Here is a 23,029-nt window from a genome sequence, read left to right on the forward strand (position 1 = left end):
ACAATGGACTTACCCCGAGGCCACAGGTCTTGATAATATATATAAAATGATATTGACAATACCATTTTAACATCTGAATGTCCCCATGTGCCGCTAAAATGCTCCAAGAAGTTCAGTATTGAATGAATTGAGCTAGAGATACATTATAGGAAAAAAAATACACTAGTAGAGGAGCATAAAAGGAAGCTTATCTGAGGCTGATGCAGAATGTGGAGGATGCCTAGAGGCAGCCACTCTGATGAGCCCACCTCCGAATTCGGAGTCGGGGAGGGGAGATGATAGGGGCAATCTTAAGGCAGGTGAATTGGAGGGTTGGCCCTGACTCCCATGTCCTAGCAGGTCTGACAGCAACACACAGTTCATCATTATCTCAAAAATGATAGTTCCTTTTCCTGGTGGTGTAAGTTTGACTGGAGTGTCTAAAAGTAATCTAATGAAGAGAATTTATTTATGGGTCAAATAAAAACAAAAGACACTGCACATTCTTCAAGGTAAAGGCTAAAATTCCACTGCCTTTACAAAACCCCATCAGGTCAGTCCAGCCTCTATTACCTCAGCCAACACAGAGGAATTCCTCCCATCATGGGAGTCAAGTGCAAGAAGGCACCCATCCTTTGCAAGGATGTCTGTCTGGCCTAGAGACTCCACCCATGCTGGACTTGTGCGGAAGCCTAATTGCCCTTCTAGCTTCAGCTCCTCTTCTGCACTTGCGTGTGCTTCACCACATCAGGCTGTTTCTTCTGTAATTTTCTGGGTGCCCACTCCTTCCCTCAACACATTCTCTCTGAGAACCTAGCATGCATCAAGCTTATCCTAGACAGGAATACAATAAAACACAGGCAGAGCCTTCATGGATATTGCAGTCTACTAGGTGAGAACACAGCTGAAATAACTATCGAGCCAAGTACTGGTCACACTTAGCAATTGCAAACAGCAGTATCACTCCAAATAATCAGGAACCATTCCACAAACCAAAGGAGGTATGCCTTTTCTAAAAATGATCACAACTGGAAATACTTAATGTAGAATCTTGAAACTTTATTTCTTTAGCCATAATAGAGAAGTAAGTAACCTAAGCTGATAACTTTACCAAAACTTTTATACACGTGTGAAATTGAGCCATAGAATGAAATATCTTAATTAATTATCTCTATAGAGAATAAAAGAAAAGATGTGTCCATACGTATATTACTTCTCTTGAGGATGTTGGAATTAGGCCAATCCTCTCATCCTTTTCTCCAGGGGGATCATTATTTTCAAATGAAGGTGATGCACAGCTTGGAAACCTATACAGGTTGCCAAATTCAGTCTTGCTAGTGTGGAAGCAAAGGGAAAAGTATTTAAAATCCCCAAGTACTAATTATCCAAAAATACAAAACCAGCCATTCATAATCCATATGTGGATTCTGTGACAAATGCATAATCCTAGACTGGCTGCCTCTTACCACCCAGTGTTCTTTTAGGCCAACCTTCTGAAGTTATCATTTGTTAGGTCTGAACATTCCTCCAGAGTCAACTCAACTCTCACTTCCCTGAAAAAAATGTTGCCTACATTAATAAAAATTCAATCTGAATCTCCAGCAGTGTCCATAAAAGGGTCTCAGTGAAAAAGGATACTGCTGTCTCAGCCCCAGAGGGTGCCATACCTCTAGTCCTCTCTGTGACTATGTGGGGAGGTGGGAGGAGATTGCTCCTTCATTAACACTCTAGTCCAAGTGCAAACAGAGAAATGCTCCCTTGCATCCCTAACAGGACAGCCAAGGAAGGGCTGGAGTTTCTAAAACCCTGCTCTACTAAGGCATGGGGACAGGCAAATAACCCCAGGGCTGTTCTAAACTTTCTGCTTGCCCATACATTGCATTTGGAAGGAAGGTTCTACTCTTCCAGAGGAAGAGTGAGAACCAATGTTGTGTTTCCACAAACCGGCACTTGGATGGAAATAGAGAGAAATGTTGAAAAAGAAATGAATAACCCAAGTTTTTGTAGACCTGAGATAATATTCTTACATCTTCAAATGCCTACCCCAAGAACAGACACATCTTTTTCTTAGATTCTATCTTTTTGTTTCTTTGAGCTTTGAAATGCATTCTAATAATTAGTAAATTAAAAATGCATTATCTGGTACAGTCTTATAAAAGAGCTATGTTGTGAGGGATGTAGTGTGAACCCTGCTGGCCCTGGGGTCTGATGGCCTGAGTTCCTTAGCTCAGTTCCAGCACCCACTAGCTGTGAGCCTTAGGCAAATGACCTAAGCCCTTAGTTTTCCCATCTGTTAAATAGGAGTGATGATAACATCCATCTCATAAGATTGATGTGGGAATTAAGTAAGATATTCCTTGACGGACTTAGAGCAATGCCTTCATATTGTGAACACCCCCTAAATATGAAACACATCACTGCATTCTTATAATTAAACAAGCTTCCAGCAACCGCTTTTTCAGTTCAGCTCTTCTCCTTTTCCAAAGGTCGCATCCAAAACAGCTTTACAGGCTTTACAATTTTTCACCTTGAATTCAGAAATCCCTGGACACCAGCAACAGATGTCTCATGAATCCATTCTTCCGTGCTCCACCTCCGAGGCTGGGCAGAATCCAACCCCTCCCTGATGTCCAAGGGGCCATTTTCCTTGTATTCACAGATCTTTGAAATGCCAAGATCCAAGCAGAGAAAAGTGGTTGTGAGCTGCCACATGTCCATTCTCCAAGGGCCTGATAACTGTGTTCTCCTCATCTCTGTCTCCAACAGCTGTGTGGGAAGGAATTCAACCGGATGCACAACCTAATGGGCCACATGCACCTGCACTCAGACAGCAAGCCCTTCAAGTGCCTCTACTGCCCCAGCAAATTCACCCTGAAGGGGAACCTGACACGTCACATGAAAGTCAAGCATGGAGTGATGGAGCGGGGACTTCACTCTCAAGGTATCACTGCAGGAAAACCCACGCTGCCAGGTCCAGTGGGCAGCAGATGGGTGTGGGGAATTTGTTTTTAACTTTGGGGTATTACTTTAGGGGTGGTTATTCTTGTCAAAAAAATAAAAGGACTGTGACTTTTCAAGACTTAGAATGCTACTAGAAGAAATGTAATAACTAATGTGGGAAGGACATAAATAACAGAGAATCACAGAGTAAATTTAGAGCAAAACAATATGCCAGTTGGCTCAGGTCTTGGTTCCTTTGTTCCAGACATTCCCTCAGGTGCCTTATCTCCTTAAATCTTCATAGCTCTTCCAGGCTGGAAGAACTTCTATATCTTTTTGCAGATGGGGAAAATGAGGCTTCCCAAGTTGACTATCTGAAAAGTGGCCAAGTTAGGATTTGAACGCAGACCCTTCTGACTCGAGGGTCTTTATTGTGTCCACTTCTGTTAAAGAGCATGTGATTTTCCTTTTCTTTTGAAAAAAAACAGGTTTGCATGTTCTGCTGAGAGCAGAATTGGGTTTGTAGCAGCCCCCTCCTCCCTGTTCACCCATGTTCTGGTTTCCTGCTGATTGCCCCCCGAGGCAGGGCAGGAGTTTATGTCTCCCACCTCGAACTGAGTCTTAACTGAGCTGATGAAGTTCTCGCCTCCTTTCCCTTGGCATCCCCAGGGCCCTTAGCAGTCAAGCTTGTGTTCTGGATCTACTGCCTTCATCAGACTTGCTTCTTAGTCACCTAATCAACCAGTCCTTCATAAACAGCAATAAACGCACCTCTGTCCAACACAGTAAGCTGCATGCCATGGCAGATCCTTAGGAACAAGGCCACCTCCGCCCTTTAGGAGGTGTGTGTTGGGGGAGAGATGACAGTGATACATGTAATTTACAAAATCATATGAACTGATTTTTGACCACTAATGTGATCAAAGCACAGGGCAAGACACTTCAGGGCATTCTTGCCTACTCCTACCAATTCATGAAAGAGATTAGGTTATTCTCATTTTAGGTAAGAGGAGATCAGGCCTAGAGGTGTTATATAAACTGCTGAGGTCAGACAGCAGGTCTGAAGGTGGAAGTGGACTTCCAACTAAAGAATTTCTGAATTAAGCCCAGGCTAACTACCTTAGGCAAGAACCTAGGGCGATCTATTTGTGTTTGCTGCTTACAAAGACAGTGATATCAGCACAGATTCATAATTAAGACACACTCCTGTATACACAGCATGTTCAAAATGATTGTCACTTTTAGGCATTTCACTGCAGCCCCTTACTCTATGGTGACTCCTGGATGCCAGGGAACATGGTCATCACAAAAAAGGGCTGGAGTTTAAGCTTTTAAAGCCCTTGAAAAAATTCTTTTTTTTTTTTTAAAGCAATTACTCTCCTGAATGATTCATTGACTCTCTAGTTGCCTGAGCCACTTCCCAAGGTAGGCCTGGATTTTTCCAGAAGAGGCAAAGTTTGTCCCCTTGCTTGAGGCGGGAGAGAGCCAAGGTAATGAGGAGGTGGTCCCCTGGCTGACAGCCTGATCTGGGCCCCACCGCCTGCCACATACCCGTGTTCATATCCTGGCAGGCTCCGACCAGCTCTGTCACTCTGGGGGAAAGAAGAGGAGCATCACTGTGTATCACAGGGTTGCTTTGAAAAATTTTACAGACTTTCAACGATTCTAGTGTTTTCATCTACAAAGAATGTTAGCATTTTTTTTCCATTCTGGTTTTTAAATGACTCAAAAGTCATTAGAAGATCCTCCCTGTTCCCTGGCAAGATTAAAGATACAGACAGCAGCAGTGCCTGGTACCAAAAAGTACTGAACATTGGACCTCGGGGCCCTACCCATCTGTTTTATGTTCCCACCCTGAAGCCCACCTGGCTGCATCCCAGACCCCTCCCTTCCTGTTCCTCCTCTTTACAGTCCTGGTTGACTATGGAGTCACCACAGACCTATAAAGAAGGGATGAATGAACCACTATTCATCCCATGTCTGTTGGGCACAGCCAAGCCCTTTCCTATAGGGTCCTAAACTGAAACTGGGAATGCCATCCTTTCCAATTGCATGCCTAGCATGGGGACACTGATGGTCAGACACAAGGGCTTAGTGTGCTCCTCAGATATCCTCACTACTGGGCACAGGGGCCATGGTCTTCTAGCGGATGTCTCAGCCCCAAGTGATTTCTCTTTGTCTTTTTTCAAGATGAGAATATCTTTATTGTTGCTTATCTTTTTCCTTACAGTAGAGTGTGTATGTGTGTGTGGGGGGGTGTAAAATAAAATAATACATACTTTGGAAATGGAAAGAAGAATGTAATAATCATCTCAGAGTTCATCAGGTTTGAGATTTGGGCATACATTCTTCTAGAAATTTTTTTTTTAACAGAAAGAGAAAATGAATCATGTCTACACTATAAATACATGTGCATATTTTTCAACTTTAAGTACAGAATACATTTTATGGTGGTTAATGGGTCTTTATAACACATAACACCTACACATAGTTCATTGTGTGGATGTACTGTTATGTGTTGAACCAAAACTTGAATACCAAAATTGTCCTCACAGTTTCACTATAATAAAAAGCGTGGTGATGAGCATATTTATACATACATTCTGTGCTCCTGCCTGCCTATTTTTTAATCATTTAAATTCTCAGTAGTGTCCTGCTAAGTCAAGGCTTATTTTTAGAGCTTTTGGTGCCTGTTGCCAAGTTCACCTTAACAGGGTTACGCTGATTTAGATACTGTCTGACAAGCCTCCCTTGTCTACCTTCTGACTGGGAAGTGTCTATATTTACAATCAGAACAGGTTAAATGGCCTTGGGTTACCCTTCCACATACACCCAAGGCTCCATTTCCATTGTTCTTCATGTGTGCATGAATTCTCACTCTGCTCTCACAGGTTTGGGAAGAGGAAGAATCACCTTGGCGCAGTCAGCTGGTGTCCTGAGGAGTTTGGAGCAGGAGGAGCCTTTTGACCTCTCTCAGAAGCGTGGGGTAAAGGGGCCCATGTTCCAGTTGGATGGGGAAAGTGCCCGGGGCAGCCCCTGCCATGAGGAGGAGGACGATGACAACTGCTATGAGGTGGAACCTTACAGCCCTGGCCTGGCCCCCCAAAGCCAGCAGCTTGGTGCACCCCAGGATCTGTCCACCAAGCCCGAGCAGGCCCCTGAGGGGTCAGAGGACAACTGCAAGGAGGAGAAGGAGGATGTGCCCAAAGAAGAAGAGGAGGAGAGGAGCAAGGACCACCATGAGGCAGAAGGTGTTCAGGAGCGAGATTGTGCACGCAGAGACGAGCGTCTCAGCCTCAGAGTTTTCCAGAGCTCCCGGCGGGGCCCCTCTTTTTCTGATTACTTATACTTCAAGCACAGAGATGAGAGTTTAAAAGAATTACTGGAGAGGAAAATGGAAAAACAAGCAGTGCTTTTGGGTATCTAAGTGGACAGCTTTAAAATTACATTTGGAAAATGAGAAGTAGGCAGTTCAAATATAGCTTTCTGCATGAACTGTCATTTGCTGGGGACTGACTGGCGATGCCAGTCCTTACAAATGGCTCAGACTAAATGAGCCAGCCTAGGTAGTGTAAATGCTTCCCAGGTCATTTCTTGGGTCCTTCATAATTTTAGCATGCATGCAGGGTGTTCAGTGTTATTTTATGCATCACCCCTGTAACGAACTATGCATATTCTTTTAGATTTCTAATTGTAAGCTGAACCTGAGGTGCTTTCAGAAATTCTGTTTTTCTTTTACTAATAAGTAATACATGGTAAATTTCCTTCTAGTTGCAAAACTATGGTGCTTGATGAGTTACCTTATTAATAACTCTCTAGTCGAGTTCATGAAAGTGATAATATTTTTCCAGAAATATATAGCTGTATATATAAAAATAGACTTTGTTAAATAATCAGAAAACCAGAAATAACACAGAAGGGTGAGCTTTTGAAAAGGATATTCTCAAGTAGTTGCTATAGATAAAAGATGAAACTTCAGAAAAAGATGAGTAGTTTTGATGAAGGGAAAATCAGCCATGCTTAAATTCCTTATGGATCTTTTGTCCTGCTTTGGCTCATCAGATGGGGCATTTGAAACATATTTGCAGATGACTGGACGATGCTCAGGGGGTCCCGTTTCCTCAGACTAACCTCTGGTGTCCCAAGCACAGCTCCCTTCTGGAGACCATTGCTCTGTGGTCCCATGCCCCATAAAAAAGCTGCAGGGAGACTTGTTGGCAATGAGCAATAGACCTCTCTCCAGTGCTGGAGATAGGGAGTGGGTGGGGAATTCTCCCTGAAACAAGTTCTGACTTATTCAGGGTATTAGAACAATCATCAGCTAATCACTATAAGGAAGACCTGGGCTATGTTCTCAATGCACATCTGGAAGAGCATTTTAAAAAATACTAATGCCAGGGTCTCAATGCCCCATCCCAGGATTCTGATTTAATTGGTTGGGAATGGAGCCTTTGCTCTGGTCATTTCCAGATTACCCTGAGTGGGGTATGCACAGCCAGGATTGAGAAGGATTCACTGGGCTCTGATAACCCTCATCCATTTCTGTGTCGGCTAGGACCCCCCTCCCAGGGACTCCATAAATATTTCTGTCCCTGGCTTCAGACTCATTGAGGTGGAGGTCAGGATACTTGTGATCATGATGCTGACTCAGGTTTTTGTACCTGTTCTGGAAGATCCTCACAAGGAGATACACATACTCTATACAAATACACGCTCTTTGTGCTAGGAGATGCCTGTGTTGTTCATGGTCACTTTTTATGTTGACAGTGACTCATTGCTCTTGTCAGGTGCTGGCACCACAGCTCCCGCCAGCACAGAGGACCTAGATAGCAGATTGGGCCTGGCCCATGGGCCTTAGTTAAGCACTGGCACTGAGCACAGCAATACTGATGGGGCTGCGTATGTTCAACTCTGACCCTGGTAGGTACTGTCTGTGTTCGTGTGCACATGATCACTGCCTCCGGGTTGGGAGTTTCAGTTTTTATTTGTAGAGCTAGGTACTGCTGGTTACTGCTTCCTTTCCTCCCAAACTCCCTAGTACATTTCTTTAGAAGAGCTAGTTCATCTCCAGGGGCTGGAGGCTGGCTTTTTCTATGGGCCATGGTTCTTCCCTGTTAGCCTCATCTAGTCCCCACCATTGACCTGTGGGACCCCTGATCCATTTCTACTGCGCCTTCCTAAATTTCCTTCCTTTAGCATCACCACTGCTGGGAAGTGCTGAAGTTTGGGTTTCTTACTGCCACCCATGTTCCATGGAACCCACCAAGAGGATGGTGGAGAGAATACTGTGGGTTTCTACATCCACCAGCACAACTCTGGGCCAAAAATTATTCCAAGTCCTCAGAGAGACCAGTTCCCTTTCATTCCCTAGGAATACAGCTCATGGGTGCCTTTGATGAAATTGTCCAGGGAGCGGGCAGAGTGGTCTGTGACACCCCCCAGCTCTTTAAGGTCCTGTTACATGTGTATTCACTCAGCAACCTTGTATTAAAGACCTACTATGTGCAGTGCCTGACTACACGTGCTGCAGACTTCCAGTTGCTTCTGGTATGCCCAGTTGGAATAGCAGCCAGGAAAATCTAGAGGAGCATGCTCTAGTCCTTTCCAACCAAGACAAATCCTGTGGGAATGCTTGAGGAACCCGTTAATGTTGAGGTGGAGAGAGTACGGTCTAGAAGAGTGGTCTTCAAGTTGTTTTGAGAAGTCAAAGGTCTCTCTCAGGCCTCTGTAGAGCCACTAGGGGAGAAGCTCTTAGTCCCCATACCCGCTTCACTCAAAGTGGCTCAAACTTTGTCTGTTTTGAATGTTAATATTCTAAGAAAAGTTTCATTTGGCAGGAGAAAAAAGGTCTCAGGAAGGTAAGAAAAATTTATGATGGGGTGTGTTCCAAGGCCTGTTTTTAGTTTTTGACTTTGGAAACAAGAGACTTAATGAAGCCGATGAGTACTACAGCACTGGCCCTCTGAGAGCCAAGGCTGAAATCTTGGTTGTAACCAACGTCCTGGTTTTTCCTGGGATGATCCTGGTTTATATCTCCTGTCCCGGGGAAATTACTAACAGTGTCCCTTGATCCTCAAAAGTATCCCAACTTACATGATACCTTACATGAGCACCTAGTGAATGAACACAGAGCTAAAGAAAGGGTTGGCCAGCCTTGCCTGATGAGCTGACTAACCAGAATACAGGTCTGAAGGAAGGCCCACTGGGGCCATCCTCAGAGAATGAAGGAATGATGTCATCCAAGGTTACCACCATCCCAAGGCTATGACCTTCATCACATTGTAAAACTCTAAAAATGGGACATGACCAAATGCTTTCCAGGCTTTTGACCACTGTCACTTTGAACCAACCAGTGACCCAGCCAGGTGGCAGGTCTTTCATCCTCTGTATTCAAGTCTGAGACTGCCCCTCTTGTTGCTTTGTAGTCCCTCTTTTCATTTTTTCTTTCTATAAATTTGATTCCACATTGGCCATGAGACTAAAGCTGACCTTTCATAAATCCACAAAAGTAACTAGTTTATTTGTATATGAGTAGTTGCATGAGAAAACCCAACATGCATACTGTATTTATTAAGCCCTGAAGGCTTTTAATAAAATATTAACATTGTGTTTTGAATTATGATCTTTGTCTGCTTTGCTGGAACAAAATGTAACAGAACTAACATTTAAAAATCCTTCGCATATTTGGACAACATTACACCAAATGTTGATTTTGTACAGAATTCAGGCTTCCTGTTTAAAAACTAAAACTCCAAGTGTTGAGCAGCCCAAGTTTGTGAATATTGCTTTCTGCTTCAGTGAAAAGGCGGTTTACCTAGAAATAGCATGTAACCTATATTTTGTTAATTTAAGCAAATAAAGACATGTTGAAAAAACTGAGTCAATTATTTGTATATATGTGAAATTCTGCAAGGAAGCTGTCATTGTAAACATCTCACTCCGGCATCTCACTTTGCTAGGGTTAGCTCCTCAGTCATTAGCTTCTCAGCCTAGAAAAGGGTCTTGAAATCTCCCTCTCTTAGGGCTGCAGAAAGGATTAATGCACCTTAGCCCCTCTTCAGTTACATGACCACTTCCCATCCTTTTCCTCGTACCCATTCAGAAAGATTTACTCTGGAGGGCTGTCACAGGCAAGTGGAGACAGGATTACCTCATTCTGCCTCGGGTTCTTTATAAAATGAAGTTCAACCAAAAATCGTTAGACTCTAGTGAGCACAGCACTGATTCTGGACCCAGTCTTACTCTTCCAATATCTCAGATTTGAGACCAGTTCACAAACCTCTCTGTATCTCAGTTTCCTCGTCAGTAGAATGGCACTGGGAAGCGGACCCTCCTCACAGTGTCTTGTGTGGACTTAGAATGTGTCTGGCTCACAGTTCATTCTATGGAAGAATCAGGCACCATGACTACCAACAACATAACTAAAACACCGCGTGCTCAGTTCTCCCTTCTCGAAAGGAAAGTCACAAAGCTGTGTTAGCATGGGAGATTGTCCATTTCCGAGGACGTTTCTTTAAAACAACAGTAAAACTTCAACACATACTGAACACAGGTAATTAAATGCCAAGCACTGTGCCAGGTGATTCACACGCTCAATTTCATTTAAGCCTCGAAACTCCACAAGGCAGACATTATCCCTATTTTGCAAATGAGGGAATGGAAGTTTAGGAAAGTAAAATAACTAGCCCCAAATTACTTAGTAAGTGAACATCCACCTTGCCTCCAAGCACTCCGCCTGATGCAGGATCAGTGTTCTGGAAGCAGCTGCTGAGATAAATTTGGATGCAAGACATTTATTAAAGATTAACACTGGCAAAAAAGAAAGGAAATGGAGCCAAGAGAGGAATAAACTGTGGTGAAGCTCTAACTGAGCCTCAGCCACTGGGATGCAGCTCTGGAACTAAGACTTCCCATCAGGGTTGTGCCAGGCTGGACAGAAAGTTTCAGGCCTTTACACCTCTGCCCTGCTCAGTCACCAGAGGTGGGCTGCCCAGGTCAGAGTATGTCCTCCATAGCTGGAGCCCACCCAACGTTACTGGCAGCTGGGGACTGGTGGCTGACTGCACTCCCCTTGCCGGTGCAAAGCCCTCCTTGGAGAGAGACCAGGTGGCTCCTCTCTGTGTCTCCCACAGATACAGTGGTTCCGCCCCATTTCTTCACCTAGATTCACAGAGCCTCTCCAGCAGAGTTCTGGTGGGCCTCTCTCCCTGATGGAAGAAGAGGGTTAGGACGAACTTCATCCCCCACAGCTGCAATGAGTCTAGGGATCAAAATGGACCTTTTCTTTATAGATCATCCAGTCTCAGGCATTCTGTTATAGTAACAGAAAACAGATGAGGATACCCAGTCTAGATTCCCTTCAACATCAGATACCACTCTGCTAGTCTCAGTGGCTTAGATTTCTACCTTACCCCCCAAGAGCCCTATGGACTAAATGCTTTATGTTCTTTCAAAATTCATGTTGAAAATATGATTCCTCAATGTGTTAATATTTGGAGGTGGGATTTGGGGATGTGATGAAATTTAGATGAAGTTATGAGAGTGAAGGCCTCTTATTGGGATTAGTGACATTATTAAAAGAGAAGATAAGAACCTGTGTCTCTCCACCATGAGACAATGTAGATGTCTGGAAGCCAGGAAATAAGCCCTAATCAGACACTCAATCTGACTTCACCTTGATCTGGTACTTCCCAGCCTCCAGAACTGTCAGAAACAAATGGATGCTGTTTAAGCTACTAGGCCTGTGATATTTTGTTATAGCAGCTGGAACTGATTAAGGCACATACCTTTTGCAGAATAGGATTACTGCACTTGTTCATTTCTAATCATAAGTCAAGGAAAAAAAAACCCAGTGGTCACCCAGTTTCCAAACCATTCTTCCCTGACATTGTGTAAGAACAGTCCTAACTTCTACCTGATGATCAGGTCAATTACCCCTGCCAAGATAGCTACTCCTCTCCTGGTCTGCTGGCCTCTGGAGACATGGAACAAAATCGGCTACGTGACAGCCCTAGTTTTTATCCATGATACTTTTGTTATGTCCCCAGATGAAAGTGTAATCTCTTTGAGGTTGTAAACTTCTAACCCTGCAGAGCCCAGAGTAAAAGGGATAAGAAATACAAATTCCCAGTGTGTCATTAGGAGTGGTAGTGTGGGGGACATACCTGTTTCTGCTGTTGGACTCAGGACCCATGCAGGCTTCCTATTGAGGACTCAGGACCATAGAAGTCTTCGATCCAATATATACTGGAAGATGGCCATCCATCCAGAGTATTTCATCCAAGAAGCACTCTTGGTGCTGGCCACCTCTAAGTAGTACACATGTGATATGACCAGTAGATTCTTTGGCTATGAACCCATCTCCACACCTCATTTACTATAAAGCAAAGCTCGTGGATTGATGTGATGTTCTGTAGGATTCTGTTCCAGTGGAACAAACACTCCAAAGCCCCCCCTCCCCCACTTGCACGGCTCTGGCTAAATTCTTACAAGCAGCAAAGACATATTTATACTCAGAATACCTCTCTATTCCTGTGTCAGTGCACTGCTGGCCTTTTGGGAGCTGATAGAGTCAACATTTCACCAAAGGACTGTTAGCTCTTCCTGAGTAATGGCATCATGGTGGAAGCTCAGCATCAATCCCCATGATCAGCACATTGGATATTCAGTAATGGCAGCAGCTAGACCAACCACGGTAAATGCAGCTCATGCTGTTGAACTCACGTGTCATCACCCTCTCTGCTGCTGTTGTATTTCATTCCTTGTTACAGCACTGGGATAGCTATTGACAGACGCTGGATAAAGTCAAATGGCAAGGTCATGTTGTCTTGCAGGTTACTACTGGATGTCTCTTCTGGGATGAATATTAACATGTGATGCAAAGATTTTCACACTTTTTGTTCACTGTCATATGTCAATCATGTAACTCTACCCCAGACAGAGAAAAACAGTAAATACTACTTTAATTGAAATGGTCAGGAATTGTCATTCTGAATAAGTGCCATTTAATCTGAGAACTGAAAGTTAGAAGGAACCAGCCATGAGAAGAAGGAAGAACATTCCAGGCAGAATATACCACTTGTGCAAAGCTCCTGTGGTATAAAGGAGCAGTCAAGGAGCATTAACAACAGGAGAGAGATTGTGATACCCAGTGAGACTTCCAAGGAAAGCTGTAGAGCAAGGAAGTAAAAAAAAAAATGAGACTCACATTTTTGAAAGTTCATTCTGGCTATAGTGTAGAGAATTGGTTGGAAGGAAGTCAGAATGATCCTTACAGACAATGAAGATGCAATTTTAATATGCTGTTGGAGGTAATATTGGCCTGGATAAGGATGTAGCATAGAATTTAGAATTTAATGGGTCAAAAATCTGCTTTGGAGATTCAGTGGACTTATAATACCCAAGGCAAAATTTAACAAGAAGATAAAATGCATAGTTTTCTAAGTACAAAATAAAATGCTACTTGATATGAAGCTCAGCTCCTCTCATAATGACTAAAGGGATCAATTAGATATTTATATCTCTCATAATATCCATGCTCTTTACTTGGTTGGCAGGAGTGCATACTTACTAAGAAATATACTTACTAAGTCCATCTGGTTTCTCTCAATTTGGTTCTAAGTTACAACTGGTGAAGAAGCAAAGGGTTGAGACGGAGGAAGGCAGTAGTTTCTCAGACACAGATGCTGGGAAGAAATAGCAGAAGGGGAGAAAAACATACACAGAAAATCAGAATAGCAGTGGAAAGAGGCTGGGACTCCAACACCAAATAGTGAGGTTGCAAAAGAGTCTTGTTCATGTGCACAGCTCCTGAGGATATCTCCGATCCAGCCAGCAAAATAATATGTTCCTGATCATAAGCTTGCATTGTCAAAGGAGAATTAATCATTCTCACCACATGTATTAACAAATGCAGTCCAACTGCATTTCCACTGTAAAAAAATTAGTTCTCAAATGGTGACAGGCCAGTGATCTGGAAAAACTGATCCAGGACCCACCTTACTTAGCAACAGTGCAGGAAAAAAAACAGATATTGTCATATTTTAAGTCTCAAAGTCAATCAGCCCATAGCACCACTGCTATCACCTTAAGAAACAAGAAAGAAAGAAAGAAAGAAAGAAAGAAAGAAAGAAAGAAAGAAAGAAAGAAAGAAAGAAAGAAAGAAAGAAAGAAAGAAAAGAAAACATGTGGAAGGAATTTGTTCTTGCCCTTAAGAACACACAGTTCTTAGACAACTTGCAGAGGGCAGCAGGAACAGGGCTAAGAGTTCTCCAATCTCCAGCAACTTAAACTTAAAAACTCCTTGCCCTGTGAAAGTCCAGGTGTGAACCCAGCCTGGGCCCCTGAAGCACTGTGGCATTTCTTTCTTTCCTTCTCTTTTTCCTTTTTTTGCACATCAGAGGAGAGCCAAGAGTAACCACCACACCCATTATAAACTCCCTCTGCAAATGGAGGAAGACATGCTCCTGTGATAGCTGGGGAGTGACCCTTATGGGGTCCCTGGGGACCCAGTATCAGTGGCGCTCACTGTTTCCTCTTCCCTGGATGCAACAATATATTAAGGGAGAAACAAAAAAAAAAAAAAAAAGAGGAGGTTGGCTCTTTTCATGATTTTCCTTTTTAATTTTTGTTGAAAATGGAACTGTGTTCTCTTGATCCTTCAAACAAATAGAGGGGAAGTGGAAGCCCAAAAGTTTCTCTTATGTTCCCCGGAGAGGGTGGCTGTGTTTGTAGTGTGATGTGGGAAAAGTCCTTGTGTATCTGCTGCATTGTCATATTGTACCTCAGTGATTTGCGGGAGGAAGTGGGGCGTAAATAGGATTTCTATGTCAGAGAAAGTGAAGGAGCCACAGTCTTTGAATCAAAGATCTCAATGTGCCCTTCATCTCTAAGGCATGCTTCCCCTGGCCTCCACCCCCCAACCCATATTTATTCAGTGATGAAAGAAGCCATTCTCTGAGCTTGACCCAAACACTACATACAAGCAGAAGTCCTTGCTATTCAGAATGTACTTGGGCAAAGTGGGTGAGAGGGTGAGGGGTTGGCAGGATTAGCCAGAAACCACAAAGGCCATGGGAGGGGGAGGGCTAGTAACATTTCTGGCATCTTACCTAGAGAATACATTAAACTGATGCGTGAGATATGCAGTGAGAGTCTTTTCACAGAGTGGATCTTAATAAACAAATGGTCTCTGGAAGGAAAATGGATAGATACATCAGGAGACATCAAAAAGAATTACAAGCATATTGCTTTCAGTTTAGCAATTCATCATATTAAGCTTACTGGCAAATCATTTTTTTTTCCTCTACAAAGTAGCAATAATGAAACTGGTCTCCAACCTGTGCAAATGAGGGGGTGAATGAGGTGAAATCCATTAATCATTCTAGACTTGCGGAGACAATCTCTGCGTCATTCATTATTCTTGAAGGACAGCTCCCCTTCCAACCTGTAGTCAGCACAGCAAAGAAAACGGCTTCATTTTTGAGTGGCAGGTCCTCCAAGTCAGAATAATATTTAAAACCCTGATTCCTCAGCGGTGGTTTTGCAAGATTCTATACATACACAGCATTGAGCCAATTGTCTCTTCTCACACCATAAAAAGCAGATGAAAATAAAAGAAAGGTGAGATACCTAGCAATGGCAAAGTCCTTATAGGAAGAAAAAACAAAAAGCCAAGCAAGGTTATGCAGAATCTTAGAAACAGATGATTACCATGTCATCTTCCCAGGGGACATGGAGTTAGCATCCGTCAAGGATAATGATGCATCTCTGAAGCAAGCACTGCTGACGGGGTGTAAGCCCCTATCTGAAGACACAGGTGATTTGGTGGATTTCAAAGGGCTTGTGTTTCCAAAAGCTCTGAATGTCTCCATGCTGCTCATCCCCTTACCTTCCTGCAGGAAGGCTGCACTTTTGATCTCAGGCTTATCTACTCAAATGCTTTGCCTTATGCCAACTGTTGGATTTCTGGGCAAAGGGCAAGGCCACCACCACATTGTCTCTGGCTCTGCTTCTCCCTGGGATACTGTCAGAAGAGTATAAGATTGACACATGAATGGCCCTTTATGAGGACCTGTATAAAATGCTGCTGATCAAATATATGCATGGTTAACTAAAACTCCATGAGGAAGAGTTTGGGGGGAGGGTGGGCCTTCCAGAATAGTAATTTGAGGGTCCTAGAAACCTCTCCTTCAGAGACTCATCTATTAAACTGATAAAAATTAGCAAGCAAAGACTACCATTCAAAATCTTTGGTGATTGATCAAAGGACTTACAACTATTTAAGGAGTACTTTATTTAACAATATCCATGGAAACACGGTAGGAACAGTGGAAGGCCATGACAAGCTTTAGGGGTTGTACCCTTACCATCAACCCAGCTTGAGCCTGTGAAAGAAAATTCCTTGGGGGCTGCCAGCCAAGAAGCAACTCCCATGTCCCCAGCTCCATGCAGAACATCAATATACCAGATGAATGACCAGCTAAGGTGCTGGCTCTCCCAGCCGCTGCCGAGCCAGACAGCTGATGAAGAATTGAGCCCCATTCCCAATGGCTCTGAGCACAGAAGAGCATCTCTAGCTAGGCAGCCCCATGGCAGCTCCTGTCTCCCCCAGTTTACTGGGGAAGTAAGGCCCACTGAGTCAGGGAGTATCAGCAGATTCCATTTCCCATACTTTTGTGCCAGGGAAGACTATATCATCTCAGATGGCAGTCACTGGTGGTGATGGTGGTACAGCATAGTGAATATGACTAATATATTCACAGGTTGTAAAACATAGTTTTATTGTGGTAAAATATACCTAACATAAAATTCACCACTTTAGCCATTTTCAAGGGTAAAATTCATTGGCATCAAGGACATTCACAATGTTATATAACCATCGCCACTATTCATTTCCAGAAACTTTTCACCATCCCAAACAGAAGCTCTGCACCCATAACACAATAACTCACACTTTCCCTCAACCCCTCCCACCCATATAATCCCTGCTGTGCTTTCTGACTGTCTCAGATGCCTCATTTACATGGAATCACACGATGTGGCCTTTGTGTCTAAATCCAGTTTTATCCATCTTCACCCCACGTCACAACTTCCGGCCTTTTTATTTGTTCTTTCTAGATATACATGACAGGAGAGTGTATTTTGACAATTATAAATACATAGAATAAAAGTACAGCTTGTTCCAATTAGGATCGTATTTCTGTGGTTGTGTATGATGTGACGTTACATTGATTGTGTACTGTCTTTTTATACCACCTCTTGTTTATCCTTTTATCTGTTGATGGACACCAGGGTTGTTTCTATCTTTTGTGAATAATATCTGAGTCCCAATCTTGTCAATTCTTTCAATTTCCATTTTGGGTGTATACCTAGAAGTGGAATTGCTGAGTCATATTGTCTATGTTCCCCTTTTAAATTACTGCCCAACTGTTTTGCACAGAAACTGCACCATTTTATATTCCCATCAACAATGCACAAGGGTTCTGTTTTCTCCATATTCTCAACACTTGTTATCTTTCTTTTTTAAAATAAATGCCATCCTAATGGGTGTGAAGTAGTATCACACTGTGGTCATAATTTTTAATTAAACATTTAAATTCCTCTCTCTCTTCAGTTGTTAATGCTGAGATTCATATTTAATTTATAATTCCTTTTTTTTTTCTCATGAGCAGAAAATTAAAGATGAGCTAGAGTTGTTTCCTTGTGAATAGAAACTGGATATCCCAGTGATTTATATGGTTTTATTCCCAGTACTTTGTTGTCATTTTGTTCTTCATATTCTTTGAAGGACAAGGACTCTGCTTGGGTTTGTTCCAGATACTACGTTTTCCTGTTTTACCATTCCATTTTCATTTTTTACTTTTGGTCCCGTTTTCCCTTGACCCTATGTTACAGGATGATGTAGTAGCTATAGCAAAATGACTGTACCTTTGGTTGACCTTAAACTTGTATCAAAAAGATTGGAAGTGAATCTTCCCCAGGAATCCTCTGTGAAGAGTAGGCAAGCCCTGCTTCTTCCCCTGGGGTCAGAGGATGACTTTGGGGGGGAGGTAGGTGCTTACAGGAGCAGTAGAATATGTACCCAACCAGGATTCAAGTTGTGGTAAGCTATCATTCCCCTTGTCCCAGCTTGCACATTTAAAACTGTCAAAACTTCAAAAAAAAAGTGGGCAAGTGAACAAAAATAACTCTATGGGACTTTGTTTGGACAGAAATGAGTCATTAGTGATCAAAGCTTTACCACTAAAAATAAAAAACAGTATTCATTCACCATAACCTTGATACTTGATCTCAAAGTTAAAAATAAGTCTTTAGCCTCTGATAGCTATCACTTTTCCATTTGAAATCAAACAATTGAATCAACTTCATTTACATATTCAACGAATGTTTATTGAGCACCTGCTATGTGACTGTGAGGCTCCAGAGATAACCAGAATAAGTGTGATAGTCACTGTCCTGAGTGACCTGTGAGGTCATTATCAATAGGCCAGTCTATAAAAAGACCCCTGATATGAATGACCTAGCAAACATCAATACCTCAGCTATTTTAAAAGTCTCCAAATCAAAAGCATAATAATGAAGTTTATGTTGAGGCAATGATCTAGAATTCCATGCCTGAAACTAGATATAAAATTAACAACTGTGAAGATTACTTAAGTACTTGCGGTAGTATTGGTACAATGTTACAAATCCGGACAACTCTCCCCTCCTCAAAATTTTAACTCTCTTCCCTGGCACTAGAAATGCTTTTACTGAGGCTTTAGAAGGTAACTGTGGAGAAAAACTTGAGCACCAAGTGTTCTATACATCTGAGCAATAAAGTATCAAGAAGGGATTTTATTTATTATTTTTTTATGTGGTGCTGAGGATTGAACCCAGCGCCTCGAATGATATTTAATAGTATCCATGGAAACACGCTAGGAACAGTGGAAGGCCATGACAAGCTAGGGACTGCACTCTTACCATCAACCCAGCTTGAGGCTGTGAAAGGAAATTCCTTGGGGGCTGCCAGCCAAGAAGCAACTCCCATGTCCCCAACTCCATGCAGAACATCAATATACCAGATGAATGACCAGCTAAGGTGCTGGCTCCCCCAGCCGCTGCCAAGCCAGACAGCTGATGAAGAATTGAGCCCCATTCCCAATGGCTTTACCACTAGGCAAGTGCTCTACCACTGAGCGACAACCCAAGTCCCTCAAGAAAGGATTTTAAAAGTCAAGTCTTACATTTAGGTTTAACTTACCAGATTTCAAATCACTCACACTTGTAGTTTTGATCCTTAGGGAGATCAGAAAAGTCCATGAGCTTGCATGCATACTTGTTTGTCTGAAGATATAGAATCATTTATCTGAGACCCTCTCTCCTTGCCCTCTATCCCATCAGGCTAGTAGACAATTGATACTACAATACCTGTTTCTCTAGAGGAGTTCTGGGTTCTTTCCACCTAAACATATTCAAACTTGCCTTCCTGGAAAAACGAGGTTTCCCCTTAAGTTCCTCCAGGTTGCTGTGGACCTGGGAAATAGCAGCGCTGAGCAGTTCTCGTGAAAGTGTTAGCCTACATAATTAGCTGGAGATGAGCACCAATGGGAGAAGGTGGGCCCCCAGGGCTGTGGAAGAGCTCTTGACCGGGAACTGACTCAGAGGTACCAGTCTTCTTCCACATTCCAGGAAGAGATCCAGTACTTTCTCTCCTAGATTTATGGACACACCTCATGTTCCCAAGGTCACTCATGTACCCACAAGCTGTTCCGGGGTCAGATGACCATTATATGACCTTCCACCAATGGCGCTAGGCCAGAAGGGCAAAATGACCTCAATACACAGGTGCATGCTCTCAAGTTTAGCGCAGCTCAAGTCTAAGACTTTCCTCAAAAGAGCAATAACGACAGTTACACAAACACTGGGCCCAAAGAGGCGTGGTCAAGGTTTAGGGCCAATACAGCTTCTACCCATCCCCATCCTAACAAAAAGCCAAAGCTTGATCTTTTCAGTCCATAGCAGATCTACCCTCTCTCTGGGGTATATCTCACTTTCTTTTGCCTTTCCTTCCCCTTATAATAGACCTGCCCTAAATGCTGTCTGTGCCTCATTGCGTACTTCTGTGTCTGCGCCCCAGGTAATTGCCTAATCTTAGATGGTCATATCCAAGGGCTGAGAAACAAATTACAAGGCTCCATTGTGGACTCCTGACCTCTGGTAAGAAAAAAACATGGCACCATGACAAGACAGACTCCTGTGAATCCTGTTAACTGTGACATCTTAAACACACTACTTAAACTTTCTGAGCCAGTTTCCCATCTATGCTATAGAAATAAAGCAGGGTGGTGGTGTCAGGCACAGGCTTTGAACTCACGCAGCCTGGGCTCTGGGTCCTGGCACTGACTCATACTGGCTGTGTGACCCCAAGGAATCAGGCTCCCTCCCTAAGCTTCAATCTCCTCTGCAAAATTAGGCATCATCTAGTATTCAACTTATGAAAGTTGTGAGATGGAAATGACATAATTCTTGTAAATAACTAAAAGCACTCCGTACACTTTAGCTCTTGTATTTACTTTATTGACCACATAGGAATGTGCCCAGAGCAGGGACTAACACACAGGTGACTCAAAAACCTGTGTCCTTGAACTGACCTAAATACAAATGTGAAGTCATTAGAATTTCTGTGGAGCAAGGGCCTAGGTTAGGGAGAATTCTCCCTGTCTGCACCTCTTTCCTGGAGGCTTCCCCCTACAGCAGATCACTCTTCCGAATGACACAGGCATGCGCCTCTCCCTGCCATGAAACCAAGTCAGCTGTGAGAAGATGGATTCTTGGCCAGGGCCGACTAGCATTAGCATTCCCTTCATGTGAACCGCATCAGAGGGCATCTGGAGGGAAAGTACCTCTCCAACTGTGACAGACAATCAAGCAGAATGGCAGCGCCAGGTGCACTTACTGATATTCCCAGCACCAGCACAGAATGACAGTGCATTGATGCCGACTTCTGAGAAAGTCTCAGATTGATGTTGCTTCCAGTACATTTAGCAGAGATAACTTCTAACTTTTAAAGGAAGAACAAATTTAGCAAGCAGATAGCAAAGGCTTTTAAGGTTTGCATTACACAAGGCAAACACCCGAATTGTACCTCAGTCTGGTGGGGTGGCATAAACAGTAGTGTTTTTGAAACAACAAGTCATGGCCCATTAGGGGACCGTGAAATCAAGTGGGCTGAGACCAGTATTTTTACTAGACAGCATTAACTAGAACAGAAAAATATCAGAGAGTTGTATGCATAATAAGGCTAAGGGCTTTGGGTGATAGATAGATATCGATAGATGGATGTATAATCACACATATATGGAGAGAGAGAGAGAGAGAGAGAGAGAGAGAGAGAGAGAGAGAGAGAGAGATGGACAGATGATTGAATGAATGGATTGCATTGTCAATGCTTTTCTTATTATTGGTCATGGTCAAAATAATTTGAAAACCTCTAAACACTGGATAATATACATTAATACATCATATGTGATTTGTATTGAACAAATGAAAACATCCACTCAGAATTGAAGGATTATATGATGATAATGGAAAACCTAAGCATTCAATCAATGCCTTCTGTTCATAATATACAGGGGTTTTTTTTCAATTTTTTAAATTGGTGCATATTACTTGCACAGAATGGTGGGTTTCACTGTGGCATATTTGTACATACATGAAAACATAGTTTGATCAATTTATCTCCCCAATGCCTCCCTACCTGGCCCTCCTCCTTCTTCCAATCCCCTCCTCTAAGACTCTCTCTTCTACTTTCATGACATCACTTTTCTCATGTTGGTTTCTTTTATGAGAATAAAAACATACATATTATCAGCTTTCATCTCTGTGACCAAAATACTGTAATGACAGATTTATTTTGGCTCACGGTTTCAGAGGTTGAATCCATGGTCAGCTGGTTCCAAGGCAGAAACATCATGGCAGAAGGACATAGCAGGGGAACGCTACCCAGCTCATGGCAACTGGGAAGCAGAGAGGAAGAAGAAGGGGATGGAGAGAAAATAAACTCTGTCAGGGCATGCCCCCAGTGACCTACTTCCTCCAACTAGCTCCTACCTCTCAGTAGTCCATTTATCTATCAACCCATCAAATGGATTAATCCACTGTTAATGTGAGAGCATTAACATGATCCAGTCATTGCCTAAAAGCCTTGCCTCTGAACCTTGCTGCATCAGGGACCATGCTTGGAATACCTGAGCTTCTGGGGGGACATTCCAGATCCAAATCATGAGAACACATGATTCTTTTCTCTGAGTTATTTCACTCAAAATTATGGCCTCCTGTTCCATTCATTTTCCTGCAAATGACAGAATTTCATTCTTCTAAGAATGGCTAAGTAATAATTGTGTGTGTATGTGTGTGTGTGTGTGTGTATGTGTGTGTGTGTGTGCAATTTTATCCATTCACCTGTTGATGGACACCTAGACTGATTTCACAAATGTGAATTGTGCTGCAATAAACATGGGTATACATGTATTTCTAATTCTTCTGGATAAATACCAAGGAATGGTATAATTGGATCATTTGGTAGTTCTGTTTTTAGCCTTTTGAGGAAACTCCATAATGATTTCCACAGTGGCTGTATGACTATATTTTCACCAACAGTATATAAAAGTTCCTTTCCCCTGGATCCCCACCAGCATTTATTGTTACTTGTGTTCTTGATGATTGCCATTCTCACTGGAGTGAGACAGAATCTCAGTATAGATCTGATTGTATTTCCCTAATGGATAAAGATGCTGAATATTTTAAAGATGTTGGCCATTTTCACTTCTTCTTTTGAGGAATGTCTCCTTAGTTCATTTGCCCATTCATTGATTGGGTCATTTGTTTCTTTTAATGTTGAGGGTTTTTTAAGTTCTTTAAATATTCTGGATATTAGTCCTCTGTTGGGGAAGTAGCTGGCAAAGACGTCCTTTCATTCTGTGGGTTGTCTTCTCACTCTTTTGTTTCCTTTGCTGTGCAGAAGCTTTTTAATTCGATGACATCCCATTCCTGGATTCTTTTTCTTATTTCCTGAGCTATGGAGGTCCTACTCAGGGAGTCTTTGCCTGTACCTATATGTTAAAGTGCT

The 23,029-nt window shown here is 42.7% G+C and overlaps 2 protein-coding genes across 17 annotated transcripts in view; one reads left to right on the forward strand and one right to left on the reverse strand.

Moving 5' to 3' along the window:
• The window catches only part of Znf366 (zinc finger protein 366), a 66,031-nt gene extending 56,233 nt beyond the window's left edge, over positions 1–9,798 (forward strand). The window contains exons 4-5 of the mRNA XM_005328962.5: positions 2,746–2,920; positions 5,811–9,798. Coding sequence (XP_005329019.1) covers positions 2,746–2,920; positions 5,811–6,346 — 711 coding nt within the window. The 3' untranslated portion in view covers positions 6,347–9,798. The remainder of the gene's footprint in view (positions 1–2,745; positions 2,921–5,810) is intronic.
• Positions 1,018–15,947, reverse strand: LOC144376343 (uncharacterized). Of its 16 annotated transcripts, XM_078043790.1 has the most exons (8): positions 15,631–15,935; positions 15,258–15,364; positions 15,030–15,109; positions 12,441–13,604; positions 12,084–12,227; positions 4,471–4,511; positions 3,691–3,763; positions 1,018–1,313 (listed from the first exon to the last, which is right to left on the reverse strand). In XM_078043790.1, exons 5-8 carry the CDS (start codon positions 12,110–12,112, stop codon positions 1,151–1,153), a joined length of 306 nt encoding a protein of 101 aa, XP_077899916.1. In that variant the 5' UTR covers positions 12,113–12,227; positions 12,441–13,604; positions 15,030–15,109; positions 15,258–15,364; positions 15,631–15,935; the 3' UTR covers positions 1,018–1,150. The 16 variants fall into 16 exon arrangements, 2 of the variants coding, with proteins under 2 accessions (XP_077899916.1, XP_077899910.1); XM_078043784.1 differs by having other exon boundaries at positions 12,084–13,604; positions 15,631–15,936; XR_013436689.1 differs by lacking the exon at positions 3,691–3,763 and having other exon boundaries at positions 1,018–2,745; positions 10,199–13,604; positions 15,631–15,940.
• Positions 15,948–23,029: the final 7,082 nt, after the last annotated feature.

The sequence above is a fragment of the Ictidomys tridecemlineatus genome, chromosome 1 (genome assembly GCF_052094955.1).
Source record: "Ictidomys tridecemlineatus isolate mIctTri1 chromosome 1, mIctTri1.hap1, whole genome shotgun sequence".
In the NCBI taxonomy this organism is placed as follows: Eukaryota; Metazoa; Chordata; class Mammalia; order Rodentia; family Sciuridae; genus Ictidomys; species Ictidomys tridecemlineatus.